Source organism: Myodes glareolus, chromosome 5 (genome assembly GCF_982192425.1).
Source record: "Myodes glareolus chromosome 5, mMyoGla1.1, whole genome shotgun sequence".
NCBI classification, from domain to species: Eukaryota; Metazoa; Chordata; class Mammalia; order Rodentia; family Cricetidae; genus Myodes; species Myodes glareolus.
Window position 1 is genome coordinate 6,680,580 of NC_142030.1, and position 20,992 is coordinate 6,701,571.

The 20,992-nt window shown below is 41.2% G+C and overlaps 1 protein-coding gene across 1 annotated transcript in view; it reads right to left on the reverse strand.

The window, feature by feature from the left end:
* Ush2a (usherin) overlaps positions 1 to 20,992 on the reverse strand; it is a 683,507-nt gene that overhangs the window by 293,510 nt on the left and 369,005 nt on the right. The window contains 2 exon segments of the mRNA XM_087905997.1: positions 3,422 to 3,573; positions 17,736 to 17,883. Coding sequence (XP_087762123.1) covers positions 3,422 to 3,573; positions 17,736 to 17,883 — 300 coding nt within the window.

A 20,992-nucleotide genomic window follows, 5' to 3' on the forward strand; every position in this document is an offset into this window, starting at 1 on the left:
GCCAGAGGGCAACAAAAGGTGTTTTTCCATAAGAGCCATCCGTTTTCGCTTTTAAGCCGACATCTCTCACTGGCCCAGAACTCATCCATAGGATAGGCTTGCTTGTTGGAGGTCCCTAGTAACTCTATGGTCTTTGTCCTCTGAGAGTTGGGGCGGTGACTGCTCAACGCCACATCTGGACTTTTCAACGTGGGTTCTGGGTAATCAGATAAAAGTCCTCACGTTTTTAAAGAACGCCCTTTGCCCACCATGCTCCCAGCCCTGACCTTCACTATGCAGTACAGACGGGCTCATCTTTGCTGCGCCAGAAGATGCTCAAGCCCGAGTTCCCGCCACCGGCAAATAGTCTCAATTAGGAAGGCTTTATTTTCTACGGTGAATACATTTTTCCAATTATGAAAATAAATGTGAAAAAGACTGAGTGTTAATTTTTATTAAGTCTGAGGCTGCAGATGTTTTATATTTCTCAGAGAGAGGCTCTGGGTTCCTTTGGAGCTGTGTTCTCTGCTCGTCCCTTGCTTTAGTCACTAACAGCTCTGCACAACAAGCCAAAAAAAGCAAGACTGGAAAGAAATCATTCCTCAGTTTTATGTTTCATAATAATGTAGTTACTTTAGCTATGTCTCTGTGTATGGTTCCAGCCATTGTACAGAAAGGGGTTTAAAGGAATTCTGAACAAAATGATGCTTAAAAAAGTGAATAACCAATGCTAATTCCACATAACTGTATTAGTCACTTCAAACACCTGGTTAACTCAAGATAAATAGCTTCTTAGGTTTCCTTCAGTGTTTGGATAAACATTCTGACTTTTACTCTACACTAAAATTGACAACTATATCATTTTTCTCCAACTAGGAGATTTTCTTTAATTAAAAAATGTTGCCTTAAAATGAATATTATAGAAAAGACTCTGGGAGATAGAAGTTGATTGAGTTTTGACCTGAAATTTTTCTTTGAAATAGGAAATAAATTTGACAACAAAATTGTGTGAAAGCACAGGACCATTTCAACAAAATTTCCATGCTTAACAAAACTCTTGACAGGCTCCAGAAACCCTTAGGTAAGTAAAATTCCATTTAATTTTTCACTCCAACCCTTTAAAGATAGGCACTGTTAGAAAATCTAAAGCTTCATCGAGCAACAACGCTTTCGTGAAGAAGCTGGACACAGCAGGCATAGGGTGGCTTCCCTTGCACTGCCCAGCATCTTCAGACAACCACGCCTATGTTCATTTTCCTTTACATATTTATTTTATTAGTTTTAATCACGTGCTGGTGTGTGTTGCGGTGTGTGGGCATGTGCACGTGAGTACAGGAGCCCACAGAGGCCAAAAGACAGTCTCAGTTTTGATGGACTGGGATCTAAGGAAGCTGTGAGCAATGTGATGTAGGTGTTGGAAGCCAAACTCAGGTTCCCTACAAGAGCAGCCATTGCTCTTAAGCTCTGAGCTATCCTTTCAGCCTCTAAAGTATTTTTTTTTAATATTAGAAATACTTCAGAAGTCAAATGTGTTCTTTAAACGGACAATAACGGAACAAACCACAGGGGAATTAGATGGAATAGAGCAATTCTGCCTTAATCACCCCAAATAGCTCCCTTTGGTCAGGCTGTGAGGACAAAACCCATTGAGCTATCAAATCCTTACTCTATCAAAACAGTAAGAATGTGGAGTTGATGCATGAATGATTTATTTCTAAAACCCCTATTTTACCAAATTTGTGCCATTTTATTTTCATCTTAAGGGTCATTTGCCCATGTGAGGTGTGAGTGGTGCCCCATGTAAGACCTGAAGTGTATTTGTCTAAGGGTATGCGGAGTGGCATTTTTCTGCAGGTGTGGCTAGCAATGCTATAAAATTGGCAAAAGATGTAAAAACAATTCAGTTTATTTCTGTCTCTAAAATGTAAAAATCATTATTAAGGATGAGCTGAGTACAGGGAGGGAAGAGAGAGAAAGAGAGAGAGAGAGAGAGAGAGAGACAGAGAGAGAGAGAGAGAGAGACAGAGAGAGAGAGAGAGAAGTGCCAAGTGGAGGAGGTGGTTTTATGAGCCACACAAGCACAAAGACTGGAATAGATGGGGACCTGGCAGGGCTGAGTTTACAACCCAGTTCTCCTTTCCCTTTGTATCAGGGGCTGTGGTATTTGATTTCTAAGGTTAACACTGCCTGTCATCTGTACTGAGCAGAGATCGATAACTGTTTCCCCTTGCTTAAGGTTTCTAGACTATCTTGGAGATGAGGTGGGGCAGACAGAACCAAAATTCACAGCTTACACTGGGAAAAAAACACAAGACTTTAAGCTCATAAGAATATTTCTTTGTTTCAATACATATTCTCTCTCTCTCTCTCTCTCTCTCTCTCTCTCTCTCTCTCTCTCTGTTTCTCTCTCTGTGTGTGTCCCTTTCTCTCTCTGAATGGAGAAATGGAGAAGTGTTGGCCTATTGCCATTCCTGCTTTTAAGGGTTAGTATCCATCAGAGGGGTCTGCACAATAAAGACTTGATAGAATAATGACGCAAGTTCCGTCTCGGCAACTGTTTTAGCTTCTTGGAAAGCAACCAATCTCAGACGGGTTGGCGGGGGGGGGGGGCAGATGTGACCAAAAGTAAGGGATTGCAAATTAAATTGAAGAGCTGTTTTTTTTTGTCGTAATATTTATATAATATACTCCTCAATGAAGACAGAGTGCATTAAAATAATAGGGAATTAGCAAACATTGCCAAAAATACCTATGAGTAATTTTTAATAAACTAATGAATGTATCTCTGAAAAAGAAGCTAAGTCTATTTAATCAAGAAAAATACATAAAAGTGCAATGTATTATTTTTATACTAAATAACACTATGCTGGTCAATGGCGGGCATACACTGTCAACTGAACATGCAGAATTATGTTGGAAAACTAAGGATAATTTTTTCATGCTTTTAACTGTCAATTTGACAGAGATACACATTACAGACTTCTGAAATGTGAGGATCAAACCCAGATATTAATAAAATTTTAAATACCAATCTTATAAAGCTGTATCAGATTCATAAAATAAAAATAGTTTATTTAAGAGATGAAGTAAGTTCAATCCTCTAATTGATTTATCTGCTTGTTGGACAGCAATCTAAGCATCTTCTGAGAATTACAGTTTTCAATATTTATTTTTTAATTATAAATGTAATTATTAGAACATAATTAAGAAGAAAACATGCGCCTTTCATTTATAATCAAAGTAGAATTATATGTATGTCTATTAAAGCAGTCAATTTATTGTTTATTTGTGAATGTAAGTATTCTTTCCCCGGATGGACACAGTCCTGATATGTACATTGAACTAAAAACAACTTTTAAATGAACTTTAATAAAAAGGATAATTTGCTCTTGTACTTGGTAGGCTATCTGCCACATCCCAGAATATAAATTCATACACTCACCAATGGGCCCAGAGCACAACCCTTGGCCATGCATGCTTGGACTTGGAAGGTGTGTAAACTCCCAGGATCAACTCCATAGGCAAGATAGCTGAGTTCTGAAGAATTGTGAATGAGTGCATCATCTAGATATAACCTGTGGGCTGTAATCACCCCTGGGAAGATGCCAATCAGCTATTAGTATGGCTCCAAGACAACAGCGAGGACCTAGTAAAGCAAGCACCCCCCCCCCCGCCATTGTGCTTTCCTGAAGTCACCCACCACCCACCCTGCTCTGAAACCCACCCTGCTCTACACACCCACCCTGCTCTCAACGCTGCCTCTTCTCAAAGAATAAGGCATACTTTACTTTAAGCACCACAATGTTAAGCTACTTGTTACAGAGAGACTGATAGAATCCAAAACTCTAGAAGAGAAAGTCTTCTTGCTTGAGGCCATATCAAGTGCTATCGTTTATGTCCCAGGCCAAAAAAGACATTCATACTTGTATTTATATGTATTCTAAAACATCCTTAGTAGATGCTTTGACTATAAGGGAACCTTATTTGCTAGGTTATTGCATGTTACTCAGGATATATCTGTCACTGTACTTAACCCTTTCTTCACTGCTTGCCTGAATGAGGGAGTTCTTTTTTATTTTTTTTATTGATTTTATTGAACTATACACTTAAATCTGTTCCCCTTCCCTTCTACTTTCTCCAATGGTGGGCATATTCCCAGTTTACTCAGGAGATCTTATCCTTTTCTACTTCCCATGTAGATTAGATCCATGTATGTCTCTCTTAGAGTTTTCATTATTGTCTAGGTTTTCTGGGATTGTGAATTGTAGGCTATTTTTTGTTTTTGTTTTTTTGATTTATGTCTGAAAGCCGCCTATGAGTGAGTGCATATGATATTTGTTTTTCTGGGTCTTGGTTTCCTCATTCAATATGATGTTTTCTAGATCCATCCATTTTCCTGGAAATCTCAGGATGTCATTATTTTTTTCTGCTGTGTAGTACTCCATTGTGTAAATGTACCACATTTTTCCTTATCCATTCTTCAGTAAAGGGGCATTTAGGTTGTGTCCAGGTTCTGGCTATGAAAAACAATGCTTCTATGAACATAGTTGAGCACATGTTCTTGTGGCATGATTGAGCATTTTTTGGGTATATACCTAAAAGTGGTATTGCTGGGTCATGAGGAAGGTTGTTTCCTAATTTTCTGAGAAATCACCATACTGATATCCAAAGGGGCTGTACCAGCTTACATTCCCACCAGCAATGCAGGAGTGTTCCCTTTATCCCACATCCTCTCCAGCATAAGTTGTCATCAGTGTTTTTGATCTTGGCCATTCTTACAGGTGTAAGATGGAATCTCAGAGTTGTTTTCATTTGCATTTCCCTGATGACTAAGGATGCTAAACATTTCCTTAAGTGTCTTTCAGCCATTTTAGATTCCTCTGTTGAGAGTTCTCTGTTTAGGTCTGTACTCCATTTTTTTATTGGATTATGTGTTCTTTTGGTGACCAATTTCTTGAGTTCTTTGTATATTTTGGAGATCAGAACTCTGTCTGATGTGGGGTTAGTGAAGATCTTTTCCCATTCTGTAGGCTGTTGCTTTGTCTTGTTGACTGTGTCCTTTGCTTTACAGAAGCTTTTCAGTTTCAGGAAGTCCCATTTATTAATTGTTTCTCTCAGTGTTTGTGCTACTGGGGTTATATTTAAGGAAGTGTTCTCCAGTGTCAATGCATTTAAGAGTACTTCTCACTTTCTCTTCTATAAGGTTCAGTGTGGTTGGCTTTATGTTGAGGTCTTTGATCCATTTGGATTGATGGAATTAGTATTTGTCTCTAAGTGCTTTGACTGTACCTCATCCATGGGCAAAACCCTGTTCTCACATTCTGCTCAGACTGGGTTAGAGGTGCTTCTACAGGCCAGTTTCCACGATCAGCTGAGAGACTATTTTAGAAGGGAAGTCATACAGCTTTTCATAAAATTAGTAGAAATCGGAGAAAATGGAGTGGCCATCACATGTAAGGACACAAGCGACATGTTTTTACGAAAAGGAAGATAAGAATCAGCATACCTGAGTTCATTAGAAATATCGACTGCCCAAGCTTGCTTCACATTGCACCATGGGAAACAAAGTCTGACCATGTTAAATCAGAACTGCTATCAAACTGAGGTTAATTTCCAGAAGTCCCCTGAGTCCGCTCTCCAAAAATCACTCTAAGTGCCCATGAGCACAGGCCCTTAGCCGGATGCTCCCATAGCCTGTGATACAGCTCCATCCCAGCTTTTAATCATTCATCCCACTGCAGGGTTACTAAGCCGTGTTTAATTGCCTGTGCTCCCCAGCAGACCATAGGCTCCCACAAGAAACCATGACTCTTCCTCGTCTGTTTATTTCCGAAGCTAAGCAGCATGCCTCAAACGTGGGAGGCTCGTCAAACATGGACAGAGTAAATACGTTTACATGCAGCATAGGGAAACAGCCAGCACCTAAAGAGCAGCACTTCAGAACCCTCGGAGGAAGAGATGCCTCCTGAAAAGACAGCGGGGAAAGCATTATGAAAGAAGAGCTCCAAGAGCAAACTTGGAAGAAGAAGCGCAGCAAAGCCAAGAGCAGCAAGGAAGTCACTGAAGGCTGTTTTCCAGGAGCCAGAGAGATTTGGGAAGTATCCGTAGGGTAGACCCAGCCTTCATCCGTGGGCGGCAATGTTAGCCATGGAGCTATGGTACCAGGGCTTTTTACTCTAGCACCTATCTGTCCTGGGAGGGAATGGCTCACCTCCATCTAGACCTGCTCATGGCAGTTTGCCTCCCACGCATTTTATAAGAATTCTTATTGACCTTTGGCATAACCTCTTTTTTTTTTTAATTTGTGTGTGTGTGTTGCACAATGTCCTGCATTTAATTCCCAGCCTCAAAACACATCAATAATTCAACAAATGAACAATTCCTTATATAAAACACCCTCTGGTTCTTATACCTAGCTAATTTTGTTTTTCATAAAAATTATCTTTTCATCAGTACATTCGTTTAGTATCTAATATTTTTGAATAAGTTATTATTTTAATGCAGTTCTTCTTATGGGCTATTTTTTCCTTCTTAAGGACAACTTTTTATGTTGAACTTTGTGAGTTTTGAGGAAGCAGCCCTTATTTTCCTCCCAGGCACCATTTGTGCCTTCAGAGTAAGTGGGTACCCTGCCCGTGCTAGCACCCATTCTCCTTCGCATCAGTGGCACCCCGTATGGAACACGGATGGATAGACTGCCACCTAACAAACAAAGGCACACGTGAACTCTGTCAAGGAAACCATGGACAGTGAGCAGTAAACTAGTAAATACACAGAAAACCAAGGGAAGAAGAGTGAGGTGGAACCTCAGCGATAAGAACAACCGAAAGTTAGAGTATGCTAGGAACTCTGGAAAACACTCATTTAGTACCTTAACCCTCCCGTCTCCCAAATAACCCATGTACATTACAGATACTCTTGAAAAGTAGCTGGGATTCTGGCTGATTTCAACAGATGTAGAAAATACTCAAATCAACACGGCTCTTTCTTAAACAACTACAGGACAGGGAATTTCTTCTGCTCTAGGGTCCCAAGCACAGCATCTCGTTTATCTGGCACGCTGGAAAGTAAGGTGTTTTATAAAAAGTAAATTGTAGCTATAAGTAATTGAAATTCCTTAGTCACAAACTTCAAATTCTTCATCATTTTTAAAGAAGATTTAGAAGTAAATTCTAAGCACTCACCGGTTTCCTCACAAAGGATATAAGTGAATCATCTAGGGAAGAGTTAAGTTGTGGTTATGGTCAATATAGAATCTGTTCTCAAATTTAGTGATTCCTAGGGGACCACTAGGGGCCTCCCAAACTTTTGTCCTCAGCAACACTTTCCAGTCCCTTCTCTCCACTGTTTCTGCCTGTCTTCTGAGCTCTTCATCCTCGTTCAATGACAGCTACTCTGACTTACTATTTTTTTTTGTCTACCTGACTCCATCAAGTCAACCCCCAGACATCCATGCCAAGAAACCAGGAATCTATGACATACGTGGGGAGAGGGCTTCCACGAAGATGGGGTGAGGGGGGTGAACTGTGATAGAATTGAGCGTTTTGACAGTTAAGTCAACTATGCAGAAATGTTAGTACCCAGCTGTGACATCGAGTGGGTGAGGCTGAAGTCTAACTTTAGTGTACAGTGTTCCCACACATTAATGCACACAGTCACACACACACACACACACACACACAGAGAGAGAGAGAGAGAGAGAGAGAGAGAGAGAGAGAGAAAGAGAGAGACAGAAAACAGAGAGACAGAGAGAGAGACAGAGACACAGAGAGAGAGACACACACACACGGACACACCCACACACAGAGACAGACAGACAGACAGACAGACAGACAGACAGACAGACATAACACACACACACACACACACACACACACACACACACACAGTTACTGTGTATTCTAGAGACAACCCATACCTGACGGCATATTCAGGAGAGGCTAAAAGACTAAAAGATAATTGCAGCACTTAGCACAATGGGTAAGTTAGGTTTTCTTTAAGTCGCTCAAATCCTTCCTGACCACCCCGCCCCCACTTTTATCTACCAGTTGACTCTATTTCAAATTTCTCTCCACCTTATTTCCATGGTCACCTAGTCTTTTTTAACGTTATCTCACAATACTTCAGGATAATGGCTGCTAAGGTGTACCCATGTGTCATGAGCTACTACAGCCAGGGAGGAAGACTCCAAACTGCTATCTGATCATGCCATATGCCCTCAGTGAGTCATCATACCTGCTGAAGTAACAGAGACAAACAGACCAGGATCCCCCCCAAAAAAACAGCACATACAGTATAATCAAATCCCAGTGCCATTATCATTGTGGGGGTAGTGGGAGGGAAATTGGAGGGAGGGAGGAGGTGGAAATTTTTAATAAAAAAAAGAAATAGAGGTTAAAACAAAGCCACACAAAAATGAAAAATAAAAATAAAAAAATCAAGAACCTAGAACAATGTTGCCCTGTTCTTCAAACTAATATCTAAGGACTGAGAGGGAAAAGGTTTACTGAATGAAAATCCAGAAATATGATTTTCTGTGACTGCTGAGAGCTTCCACTTCAATGTCTGAGCGCAGTCAAAATATGTTTCTTAAAGAATAACAAATAAACGATCATACTTGAAAAAACAAAAAAAACATGTTTCCTGGTAAATTAATGGACAATAAGAACATTCTTTGGCGTGGGAGTCCTTAATGCTTAGATATGTTTACTATGATGTATTAATTACACATAGTAATGGATTTCATTATAACGTTTCCACACATTATTAAGGATATTTGATCCTGTTCATTTCTTTCTATCTTCTTCCCTCTGCACCCACTTTCTCATCTGCTTCTGTCTCTGTTCTCGTGTTAGCTTAGTGAGCTATGTGTAGTTTACAGAAGCATAGGAAGGGTTACTTACTGGAGCATTCTAGCTCGTTTCAAGTTATGTAAGCAAATTTTATACCTGCTGTTTTTGTAGTAGACTTTTGGATGGAAATGGCATTAATAAAGTAAGAAACATTGAAAACTTAAATTTAAAAACACAGTTATAGGATGTAAGAAATGAAAGTATTATCACAATGACTTAAATTTCACAGGTCTTAGTTAGATGTCTACACTGAGCATGAAACACCAACCAATACAGGGTATAGGACTTTTCAAACTTCAGCTAAAGTGTTGTTTCCCTTCTCTATCTAGAGTGATGGATATTCATGGATAGTTTTGGGGAAAGCCAAAGGCTTATTCTTAAACAGCAATTATTTAAAATAAGGTGCAGATGCCCAGTGAGCCCACCAGGCTCTGGTGGAAACTTCCAAATGCACAGTCACACTCACAGCATTGGTGAAACTCGCAGAGTCACAAAACAAAGATCTGAATCTTGGTAATTTAAGTGGGGATCCCTAGGGAGGTAGGATAGGTTGGGTGTGAGAACAATAAAAATGCATTATACATATGTATGATTACCAAAGAACAAACTTAATTAAAAACTGTTTAAAACAACACACAAAAACTGGTGGCTTGTTCTGGGGCAGATATTAGGCTTCCATAAAATGTGTGGACTGTCCTTTGATACTGACAACTCTCAGAAATTAGAGCTGCCACTGACATTGTCAGGAGGATGAGAGAGGGGCACAGAACTTGTAAGCATGCACACAGACCCAGACTGGGCAAGCTCACTCTACTGTTGTCACTATGCTTCTGGTTAATCTCTCAATTTGGAATAATTTCCTGTGAGTTAAGACCAGCTGACTATGCAGTGATGCTAAAGGTGATCAAAATAGGCCCACTGAGAACGCTGACATTTGCTGAAGGTTCATTGCCTATGGGGTAGCATGCTTGGTATTTTGAGGGACAGAAAGAATAAGAACTAGAACCTATTCTTATAGAAGAAAGAAGAGAGTTAAATCAAGTATTATTGCATAACGGCCTAATCAAGACTTATGGAAAATGATAAGTGTTGCAGAAAACCAGACAACCAACAAATGGTATGGCTAAGTACAAGGAACAGTGGCTTGAGGAGAGGATTTCAGCATGGCTTAGGTCTCTCTACAGTAGAGTGCCACATTGGGCCGCAGCAGAGTCAGCTGGATATCCCATCAAAGACAGGCGATGTAAACCCATTACTCAGGAAGGAGGTTCCGGGCGGGAACAGTAAGCTCCCCCCTGCATAGAAGGAAGGAAGTGTGATGCTCACCAATGACATCATGTGTCAATCAATATTGTCTTCTCATTGGTATTTTCAAGGGGCAACAAAATAATCATTTGAAGGACAGTTGGAGCCTTAAGTCATCCGAAATTAGTGACATTTTTTTTTGAACTTGTACTGACTTGTGCAAGGCAAAGGGACACACGCACACAAAATAAAAAATCACATATAAAATCTTTGGAGAAGGAAGACCTTGGAAATGAGGAAAAGTGAGACACAGAAAGATATCGATAACAAATGTTAAAGCTATTTTTTTTCTCCTAAATATGGAGTAACCAGTTGGAACTAAAAGAGGAATATGGTACCACCATGTTTCAGGAGGACTTGTGATTTTTTTTTCTAAGAAAAAACGACTTTGCAGAATATAAAATCATAATTCAAGTTAAAAGGAGAAGAGTGTCAACATCTCAGAAATCTGTGTTCATAATCCCAATTTTTCTCTCCACTGGTTTTGGTTATATCAAAGGTTTATTGTATGCACATCCTAGATCTTCACCCTTTCAATAAAACTCAGAAAGAACAAACAAATCAGACACTGAATTAAACCTTGTAAAGCATATTTTAAAAAATCATAGGATTTCATGTTGCTTTGTGCCTCGAGCATGTTTATCAGGAACTGGATGGAGCAGTGTGGCAGGCATTGCTCTCCAGCAGAGAACAGAGAAGAGAACAGCACTCTTGGCTGCTGCCTTCACAAATGTGACGATACAACCAAGAAGAGAAATGAGGTGCCCTGAGTGTGTACGAAGTCTGCTGAAGGAGAACCCTGTGGGACAGGAAGAAAACACAACAGCCACAGGCGAGGAGGCAGGAATTAATCAGTCTGGCATGATTGAAGAAAGCGTGTCTGAGAAAGTGACCTCTTGGCCACACCTCACACCTAGAACTATGTCATCACGAGGCAAAGCATCATGGGCCATTATTTGGCTATCACAAACAGAGATTCCATAATAATAAGCAGAAGGTTTTTTCAAGGATATCAGCAAGTAGATCAAAACGCAAGCTACACAGAATAATGAAACAGTCTGTCTCCAGAACCTTTGAATGAGGCTCCTTCATTACCTTTATGGCACAGGCTGCACCAAAACAAAGCTTAACCAATTTCAAACTTTTTTATTATTGATGGTTTCTATAATGAATGAGTGAAAGCTACTGAGATATATTCCCATGGCTCCCAGTGTTCCATTCCCTAAGTGTGCTAAAGGCCAATGAGATGGGAATAAAGAAGTGGTTAAACTTTCACCAGTAAGCAACTTCAGTGAGTAGCTATGGTGATTTGAGCTAAGGGATCATTTACAGAGATGAATGAGGAAGGAGGGAGAGGAATCATAGTAAGTCACTCCTCCCCAGTACTGACCAAGACTCCCTGCAGACTTCCCTAACCAGAGCCAAGGGGCCAACAAACCACTTCCTTCTACAAGGAAAAGGATCAGCAGGAGCTAAGACTTGGAGGATGATCTGGCATTATAAGAAACATTATTGGACAGAGGTTAGCATTTGGTAGGGAAATACAGCCCTGACATTCAGAGCCCAGCAGGACGGGTGCCAGCGCGACACCATCCCCTCATTCCCTTCTTTTGTTATTGTCACACGGGGAAGATGTGGGTGTGGCAGAGGGGATGAGTGAGTGGGCATTCCAGCGAGGTTTGCCCCCCCCTTTACAGCGGGATATCACATTTGATATAAAGCTTAGTAAGACAGTAAATATCTTAGAGCTAATGGTGGCTTGGCTGTGTGTTGATTCTAACACGTCAGACCTACTTCACAAATTCTGAATATCTGTTTCCCTTACAGCCTTGAAGGCACAGGGGAGAGCAAAGAAAAGTGTGGACACTAAACGGCACAAGACCAGGAACCACACCACTGTCACTTCATCACATTCTTCATGCTGTTTCTTGCTTAATCTTTCGGGCAATTATCAGCAAGATAATGATACAAAACTGTATTATTGTACGCGTATCTGTGTGTGAATACACTCTCTCTCTCTCTCTCTCTCTCTCTCTCTCTCTCTCTCTTTCTCTGAACTGAGTTATTTAATCCACACACTCTGTTCTTCAATGAGAACTTGCAAAATGAATCCTTGATTTTCATTGGCTGGCTAATATAAAGCACTTTGGAGTTTGTCATCTGTTTCCATAATGATAGACTTCTTAAGGTGTTTAATTAGCAGGCAAGCAGAATCATAATTGTCTGCAAAGCATGCTCACCAGGGTATATATCTTCCTGCCTCTTCATCATGCCATGTCAAATTGTATTTCCTAAGGTGCTCAATAGGTTGTCATATGTAAGCAAGGAAATTCAATACAATATAATGTAAATTTAATACAAGGTATCTCTATTTACACTGAAGAATTATGTTTACTGTAAGAATTAAACAACAATGTGTCCATGTGTCATAAAAATAACACGCAGAGTGAATATTGATGCTCCAAACCTATTTGTTTGTTTTTTGCCAGTGAGAGGCTTGGCAATAAGAATCAACTGCACGCTGCCCCCGAGGTCCAGACGCTGATTGAGTGTGGCAGATATCTCCCTATGTGACTACTTGATCCTTCAATTAAAAAGGAAGAGAGAGAGAGGAGCTCCCACACTGTGGAAGAGTGCCTTATTACTGTTATGCTCGCCTAAAAATGGCATCGACGGAATCTAAAAAAGGCTGTGCTTGGGAAATTCTACCTGACAAATTGATGGGAGGTGTTTCATAAAAGTTAACCCAGGTTTGTTCCAAACTGTCAAGCAGTTTCCCTAAGTGGCTCACTGAATTCCAGAATCCACTGCACCTGCTAAAACCAAGCACTAACAGAAAGAAAATAGAATTATATTTGATTTTGGAATATAGTTGTTTCAGAATGAAACTTTAAGAAAACACACAGCTATTTCTTTAACACCAGAGAAAAATCACAACAGACTTGCAAACGTTTGAATTTTGCCCTTATTAAATTAGTAGTGAACAAGCAAAAGTTTCACTTTTATTTTCATATGTCTGGTTGGAACCTTATAATAACAAATCTGTAAGCGGCAGAGTGAGGAATAAAAAATCATAATTTTTGGCCATTTACAGATTTTTTTCAAACCCCATTCCTTTTTAATTAGCTGTCTTGACTTTGAGTAATTAAATTGTTTAATTCTTATTAATCCAATTTTCTACATCTGTACATGGGGATATTATAAATTTCATGGGCTAATTTTGGGAATTAACGTGCTATCATAGTTATCTTTAACCGCCAACTTGACATGGGCTGGAATCCCCAGAGAAGAGAGAGGGTGTTGGCTGAGGGATTGCCCTGACTCGAGTGGCCCATGGGCATGTCTTGGGAGTGCTTGTTTTGATTCTGAAATGATGTGCAAGGCCTCAGCCCACTGTGAGTGGCACCATTCCCTAGGTAGGGAGTCTTGGGCTGTAGGAGAAACCTAGACAAGCAGGAGCCTGGATTAGCTCCCCTCCATACTTCCTGCTTCAAGATCCTGCTAGAGCTCCCCACGTCCTCAGTGATGGTCCCTGGTGGGGAAGCAGAAACCAAATCAACTCCTGTTTCCCTAAGTTACTTAGAACATTTTTATCACAGCAACAGAAATGAGATGAAATCAAGTGCCTAGCAAACAGTTATGGATTATAGCCAGCCTTGTTACTATTAGTCGGCGGGTAGGAAATCAAAACTTCTTTCTACCCATGAACAAAAGATTGTGTTCACCTGTGCAGCAGCACATCCATTATAACACCTCAGGTTTCCAGCACCCTCTGTGCGTGGGAATAATAGCCGTGTGTATGGAAGATCAATACCCAAGCAATTTCTCTGCCACATTGATAAAGGAATGCATTTGTACAATTATCTGATCTTCCAATAATGCCGGTTGCCTTGGTAGGACTCTGTATAAGTCTTCGGAAACAAGTGCAGCCCTCGATTGCTGCTTACATGATTGCAGCCGTGTTTGGTGGTGGGTGTTTTGGTTAGTTTTAACCGTCAACTTGGCATACCCTTCATCTCCCGTGAAAAGAATCTCATTGAGGAACTGTGCAGATTGTCTTGGCCTGTGGGCATGTCTGTGGGGGATTTTCTTAACTGGGTTAATTGATGTGAAAAGACCTGCCATGCAGGTTGGTGACACTATTTATGTGCCAAGACCCAGACTGAATGAAAAGGAGAGAGTGAGCTGCATCTAGCAGGCATCATGCATTCATTCTCCCGCTGGGTTTTACTTGCATATGACGAAATGTGTCAAGTCCTCTTTGACTTCCCTGTAAGATAAATCAGAGGGTAAAAGGAAGTCAAGGGGGACCATGGGTAAGAGCCCAGGTTTGGGTTGGTACACGTGGGTGGTGTGAACTGGGAGGAGTGTGACATGAAAGAAAAAGCACGGGAGGATGAGCAACAGGGGCAGGATAAGAGGCCAACGTGGGCACGCTGAGTTTCCGACTGGATAGAGACACGAAGGTTGCAACAGGGACCTGGGAGGACTCGTTTCCACTGGTAAGATGATGGGATCTGGATTCACCTATAAAAGGAGCCACAGGACCCACGTGGACTTCTGTAGGTCATGTGGCCTCTGGGCATGACTGTAAGAAAATATCTAGACTGAGTTAATTGAAATGGGAAGAATCAGCCTACTTGGGAAGGGCATTCTCCCATGGGCTGGAGTCCCGGCTAAGAGAAACGGAACTCAGTGTGACCCTTCCTCACCACCTGCCTCAGGTTCTCATGGCCACAGCTCTGTTAGCTGCCACGAAGAAGTTTGCCCTTGAACTGTGACCCAGGATAAAGCTTCTTCCCACATGTGGCTGTCATGGGTGTTGTGCTGCGGTAAGGACAAGAGTAACTAACGAAGTTTCCCAAGAGGACTGTCAGCTGGGCAGGCGGTTAACCCATCCTCATCACCACTGCTCACCCCCCTGATGATCATATTCTTAGAGCGGGTCTACCAACAGGGTTCTGGAAATTAGGCAAGTCTGAGAAACAGAACTCCATATCACCTGAAAGTGTTTCTTTCCTAGCATGAGACGAAGTCTCTAAGGGCAACTTTCACAAGACACAATCCTATAAACTAAATTTTGGACACCAACAAGAGGCATGCCATTTTGTTAGGCTTTCTAGAGGAAATAAATGAATGTCTCGTGGGTTTCTGTTGTTGTCTGTATCCGGTGGGATTGTTGGGCAGGTAGTTAAGAAACATTAGGTCCAGGTCAAAAGACGCACGTGCCATGTGGAAGTCTCTGAAGAGATCATGCGGCTGAGAGCCGTGGGAAGGCTGAAACTCAAGGGAGGGCAGCCTGCTTCACAGATGCCTGTGGCGAACCTGTAAGGATGGGTTAGGTTTCTACAGGAAAAGTCATGGGGATAGAGGAAAGGGGTGTTAACCTCTGCCTGAGGAATTCAGTAAGATCCCAGAATAAGACAGTCAGGCTACTTCAGGGACTCCCCACGTGGTAAGCCATAAAAATGAAAATACTATTGGGTGGTGGTGAAACACACCTTTAATCCCAGCAGTTGGGAGCAGTGAGGTCAGGAGCAGTGTGAGCTACAAAACAAGTTCCAAGACAGCCAGGGCTACACAGAGAAATCCTGTCTTAAAAACCCTAAATAAATAAATATAAAATAAAAAAAGAAAGAAAGACAGAAAAGAAAAAAAGATACAACACAAAGTGACAAGTGACATATAGCTGAGCTCAACCAGAATTCAGAAGTAATCTGACCACCAGACTGCAGGAAACAAAGAAAAGAAGTTTGTTCTTCAGGTGTATAAGGGAAATGCAGGATCTTTGAAAATACACAGAGGCAGAATGGCTTGGGGAAACTGGATTATGCCTCGCCAAATACCCGACAACAGAAATGAAACAATAGCATATTTGGGGCAAGGGAAGAAGGGGCCTGAGAAGAAATCCTTGAAACAGCTCTTAAAAGATTGATTTTAATTGTGTGTGTGTGTGTGTGTGTGTGTGTGTGTGTTGGTGTCTCTCTCTGCCTTTGAGTGTGAATCTGTCTTTGAGCAAATGTTCGCTTGGAGGCTAGAGGAGGGAGTCAGACGCCCTGGAGCTGGGCTTACAGGTGGTGGTGAGCTGCCCAACACTGGGGCCGAGAAATGCATCGGGTCCCCTGTAAGAGTAGAACATGATCTTTCCCGTGGCTCAGTCTCTACAGCCGTTTTAATGTTTGCTCCACCATGAAAGCGCAGAAAATTCTACTGTAATTAAACACATTAGATTATCATAAAAATGTTAGCAAAATATTTCTTATTTCTTGCTTATTGCATGTATGTAAAACCCACTTTGCAAATGCACAGAATATAACAAGCAAAGGTCCTGGAAATGAGGAAAGGGTTTCTCTAGACAAGCAAGGAGCGCAGGGCAGGAAAAGTTTGAGTGACAACTACCAGCTGGGAGGAAGGAAGTGTTCTATGCGCACCAGGTTAGCAGCCATCCAATCAGGACGGATCAGCAGCATTTCTCTGACTCCGAGGACTAGACAGCTTTCCCTGTGGAGTCAGAAGTGTGAGAAGATTTTTAGCTGCTTAACATGGTATTCTATAGATATCGATTACTTTTATTAAGAAAGTTGTAACCATATAAGAGTAGTTTCAATGGCAGAGAAAAGTCACTTGCTCTAATTACCAGAACTTTCTCCGTTACCTCAAATGTAGCTATTGCATTTGTTAAAAGTTTAATTTAAAAAAAGACAGGATAATTAATTCATGGTGAACATGAGACAGTTTAGTAAATCTACAAGGTTTTTGTTTTGTTTTCTTCCATCTGCTTGTGTTTCCCGAGGCCATTTCAGTTTTCAGGAATAGTTATCTAAAATAGTTTCTATATTATTAATACATTTGGATATTTGCCACAAAGAAGAACATGGTTTGCTATTCTGTTTTTCCTGCCAGAGTTCAACAAGGGTTCTATGTCTAACAAATCTTAAAAATAATTTCAGTAACTGAATAAAAAAATCCGTGTCCTAAAAAGCCTATTAAGATGTCTTTATAATGAGGCTTTGTTTTCATGTTGTTTAACTGGGTAGCTGAACCTTCTAACCAGCACAAGGACACACACATCATGAAAGAATACAATGGTGCTTAAGTTAAGTGTAAATGTATGCATGTTTAATGCATGCATTGTTTAAATCTCCATGTTGAAATATTTATAAACACCAGCCTAAAGAATCTGAGTTCCAAGTGACTTCTTTTCAAATAAACTTCTTAACTAAAGAGCACTTGAAACACACTGTGTACACGAACTTCCCACCTCCTTACTTCTCCAAGGAAGAACCAATGGCCGCTGGAAACAAAGTCCTTAAAGACAAAGTCACTCTCAAAGCTCCATTCTCCGAGCCCCTCTCCTAGTGCACACTAAACAATGGCATGCAGTACACAGGAGCTATCAAGAGGGAGCACTTTTGAGCCACCAAAACTGCACGTCAACCTAGAGAGCTCACTCTCCCGAACTACAGGGATACTATCCCAGGTATTTTATGTGCTAAAATGATCATTAAAAAATAAGTACCACATATAAACTGCCATTTAGAATATTAATTTACTTTTGCTAATCATGTTTTTAACTTCAGGCTAAAAGAGTTCACTCACCACTCGGATACTCGGGCTTAGTCCAGGAGACCTTAAAGGAGTCTGGTGAATATGAGTGGACCCTGGGGCCTGGCACACCTTCTGGAACCCTCTCTGCCATTGGGGCCTGGTTGGGCTCACTCACTGCACAGCCACCACCGGTGCATGCCTAAGCCAGGACAGAGGAAAGCACGCCAGACCTGAGCCTCAGATTTAGAAGAACAGTGAAGGGAGATGAGACGGGGTAGGAGTTCCGGATCCCGCTCCCCATTCCCCACATTCCCCACAAATAAACAGGCCAGTTTCTGGTGCTGAAGTATGATATTTAGTTAGAGTACTTTTTAAGGCCTGAGAATGTATCTCCAGTAAGTACAAAATAACCAGGGTACTACATGACAAACCAGTCTAAGTTACAGCTTAGAGATGCAGGGTGCATACTGACCTGGCGAGCGCCTTTGCTGCTGAGAGTTAATACCATGCAGAGGGAAACACACTTGTGTGCATGTGTACATCACACACACACACCCCACACACAAAAAGGCTCTGGGGTAGAGAATAAGACGGACTCACGGCATCCACTTACTCACTCAAGTGTAACCTGTACACACTCATTTCAATACCATGAGACATCAAATAAAGAAACATTTCTAAACCAATCAATATAAAAAAATCTAAGCTTAATAGCTTAGCGGGCTGAATAGGTTACTTTGTGTCAAAAGATGTGGATCCCCTTAAAACATGGATGAGGAACTCAAAGTGATCCCTAAAATAGCATCTAACTCCGGAAATAGAGCACAGACATTCAGGACACTGGATTTTTCAGAATGAATTGTTAGTGATTTCCAAGTTACTGCAAATCATTTCTTTAGGAAATTGAGACATACACACAGGGCTATTGTTGTCTCATTAGCAAATACAAACAATTATGATTTTATAAAACAATGATAGGAAAAAACCGTACTTTAGTTTCCCTCAGTACTAACCTTCCACCTCTCAACGGCAACAGAGACAACAAAGTTAAGGCTGAAATAAAGCAAAATGTGAAAACATGGCCATACAAAACCAGACTGCTTTTTAGTGTATTTTCACGGAAGCCAGAACTATGAACCCCATTGTTTTTATTGCGATCTCCTGGCCTGTGCAGCATTGTCCGCTATGCACTATGGCTCAAGGCTCTGGGGAGTCTGTCCCCTCAGGACAGAAGAGAGGGGAGGACTGCTCCAGTTTATTCTCAACTGTTTCTTATGTTGTTAAACCTGGCCACAGAGTTTCCATTATAACAATAAACAACAATGAATAGCCAACTACTTATAGAGATGTTAGCTTCCTGCTATAAGAACACTTTAGTAGGGGCTAGGGAGACAGCACAGTGTACAAAGATCCACCCTCAGTCTCAGGAACCCGCAGGGGCAGCTAGGTGTGGCAGCTCAAGCTTGGAATCCCAGTGCGGCAGAAGTAGAGATGGGGGGATCCCCAAGGTTTGCTGACAAGCCAGGCCAGCCTAATCAGAGAAAGACACACCAGTGGAAGAGCCCATGTCAAAACCAACTAGGTGGCCCTGGGCACATGGCTGAATGAGTAAAGCAGCTGTGTTACTAGCATAAGAACCTGAGTTTGGGTCCCCGGACAAGCATGGCCAAGTTCTCCTAGACTAGAGTCAGAGGTACAGATGGCTTACCGGGACTCATTGGCCAGCCAGCATGAGAGAAATGCAGGCTGCAGGTTCAGCCAGAGACCCTGTCGCAAAAAATAAGGTGGAAAGGACACACATCCCTACTACATGCACACACAACGGGGTTGGGGTGGAGATAAATAAGTAAACAAATAACAGGGTGGATATACGTATATATACACACACACATATATATGATATTATATATATATGATATACATATGTTTGTACACCTACACACACATACATGCAGAGAGAGACAAAGAGACATAGACAGACAGACAGAGAGAGAGAGAGAGAGAGAGAGAGAGAGAGAGAGAGAGAGAGGAAGGACAGCAGTAGCCTGTGTCTTCAGAGTAATTTCTCATGAACTTAAGGATGCTCCAGATGGGTGCCATTATCACCCACAGACACAATGGCATTAGGCATGGGCCTAACTAGACTCTGGGGTTTTCTCAATGTTTGGATGAGACCATGCATATCCATGTCAAAGAAAAGCTGTCCTCTCGAGGATGGAGCTTTTACCAACCAAGCAGAAACAGTTAGCCATGTGGTCAATCCCTGATGTACGGCTTCAGGACACGCCACCACTGACTGACCAAAAACCAGCTATGGAACATTTAAAAAGAAATGGAAAACACATATATGTAACCTACACACTAACAGTCTCAGAGAATATGCAGGGAGCAGGGCCGTGTGAGATATCCGAGCTATCAAAGCCAACATTGGCAGAAGAAGAACACCTCCTTTCTCAAAGAGAGGGGATGTACTCATTTGTGTTTTGAGATTTTTCACCCTTAGATTCAGAGCATGTGCCGGTGTATTCTCGTGAAACTGATCACACAACAGGATATAATTCTGATTGCTGTGAATTTCTTTTTCATATGTATTCATGTTACCGCACTCCCTCGCTACCCTTCTTCAAAGAAATACTGGGTTAGACGACAAACACTGTTGCATTTATTTAAATAGAACATAAACTAACATCTACTCTGTTTTGAGAATTTTATGATGATTTCCAAAATAAATGTAATATCCTCTTTGGGGACTTTTCCCTGGACTGTGTCATCTGAAATCTGCAAACTGATAGCCCAACAAAGAAGCACCGTGGGAATTTAGGATATTATCTTTCTGGCCAAAGAGACGGGGCATAAAGAATTGTTGAAACAACAGAAATATATGCAATTTTATCTCAGTTTTGGCATTGAGAGGATTCTTCTCAAACTCGAATCTGATTGTTCTAATGCTGATTGCAATTCTGACTTAGGAAAATAAATAAATAACTGGAATAATTGGAGTTGTCCTCATAAAGCAGAAAGGACCCTGAAAGCCTGCGAGGTCCTAAGTGAGCAACTTTGACCTGTCTCCTATGGCTTTTAGTCACTTGCAGACACGTGTAAACAAAATTCACAATGGTGTGTTGCCATCTCCAATAGATGGGTAATTTCTGATCTAAAGAGGCCTTGTTTGATTTGGTGAAATGTATGTGTAATCTAATTATGGTGACAACTTTTGAAATAATGACCATTAGGAACGGCTAAAGCTAGCATTCTCTTTTCCAATATTTTGTTTTCAGATAAACAGGGCCTGAGGGTATGAAGATGGG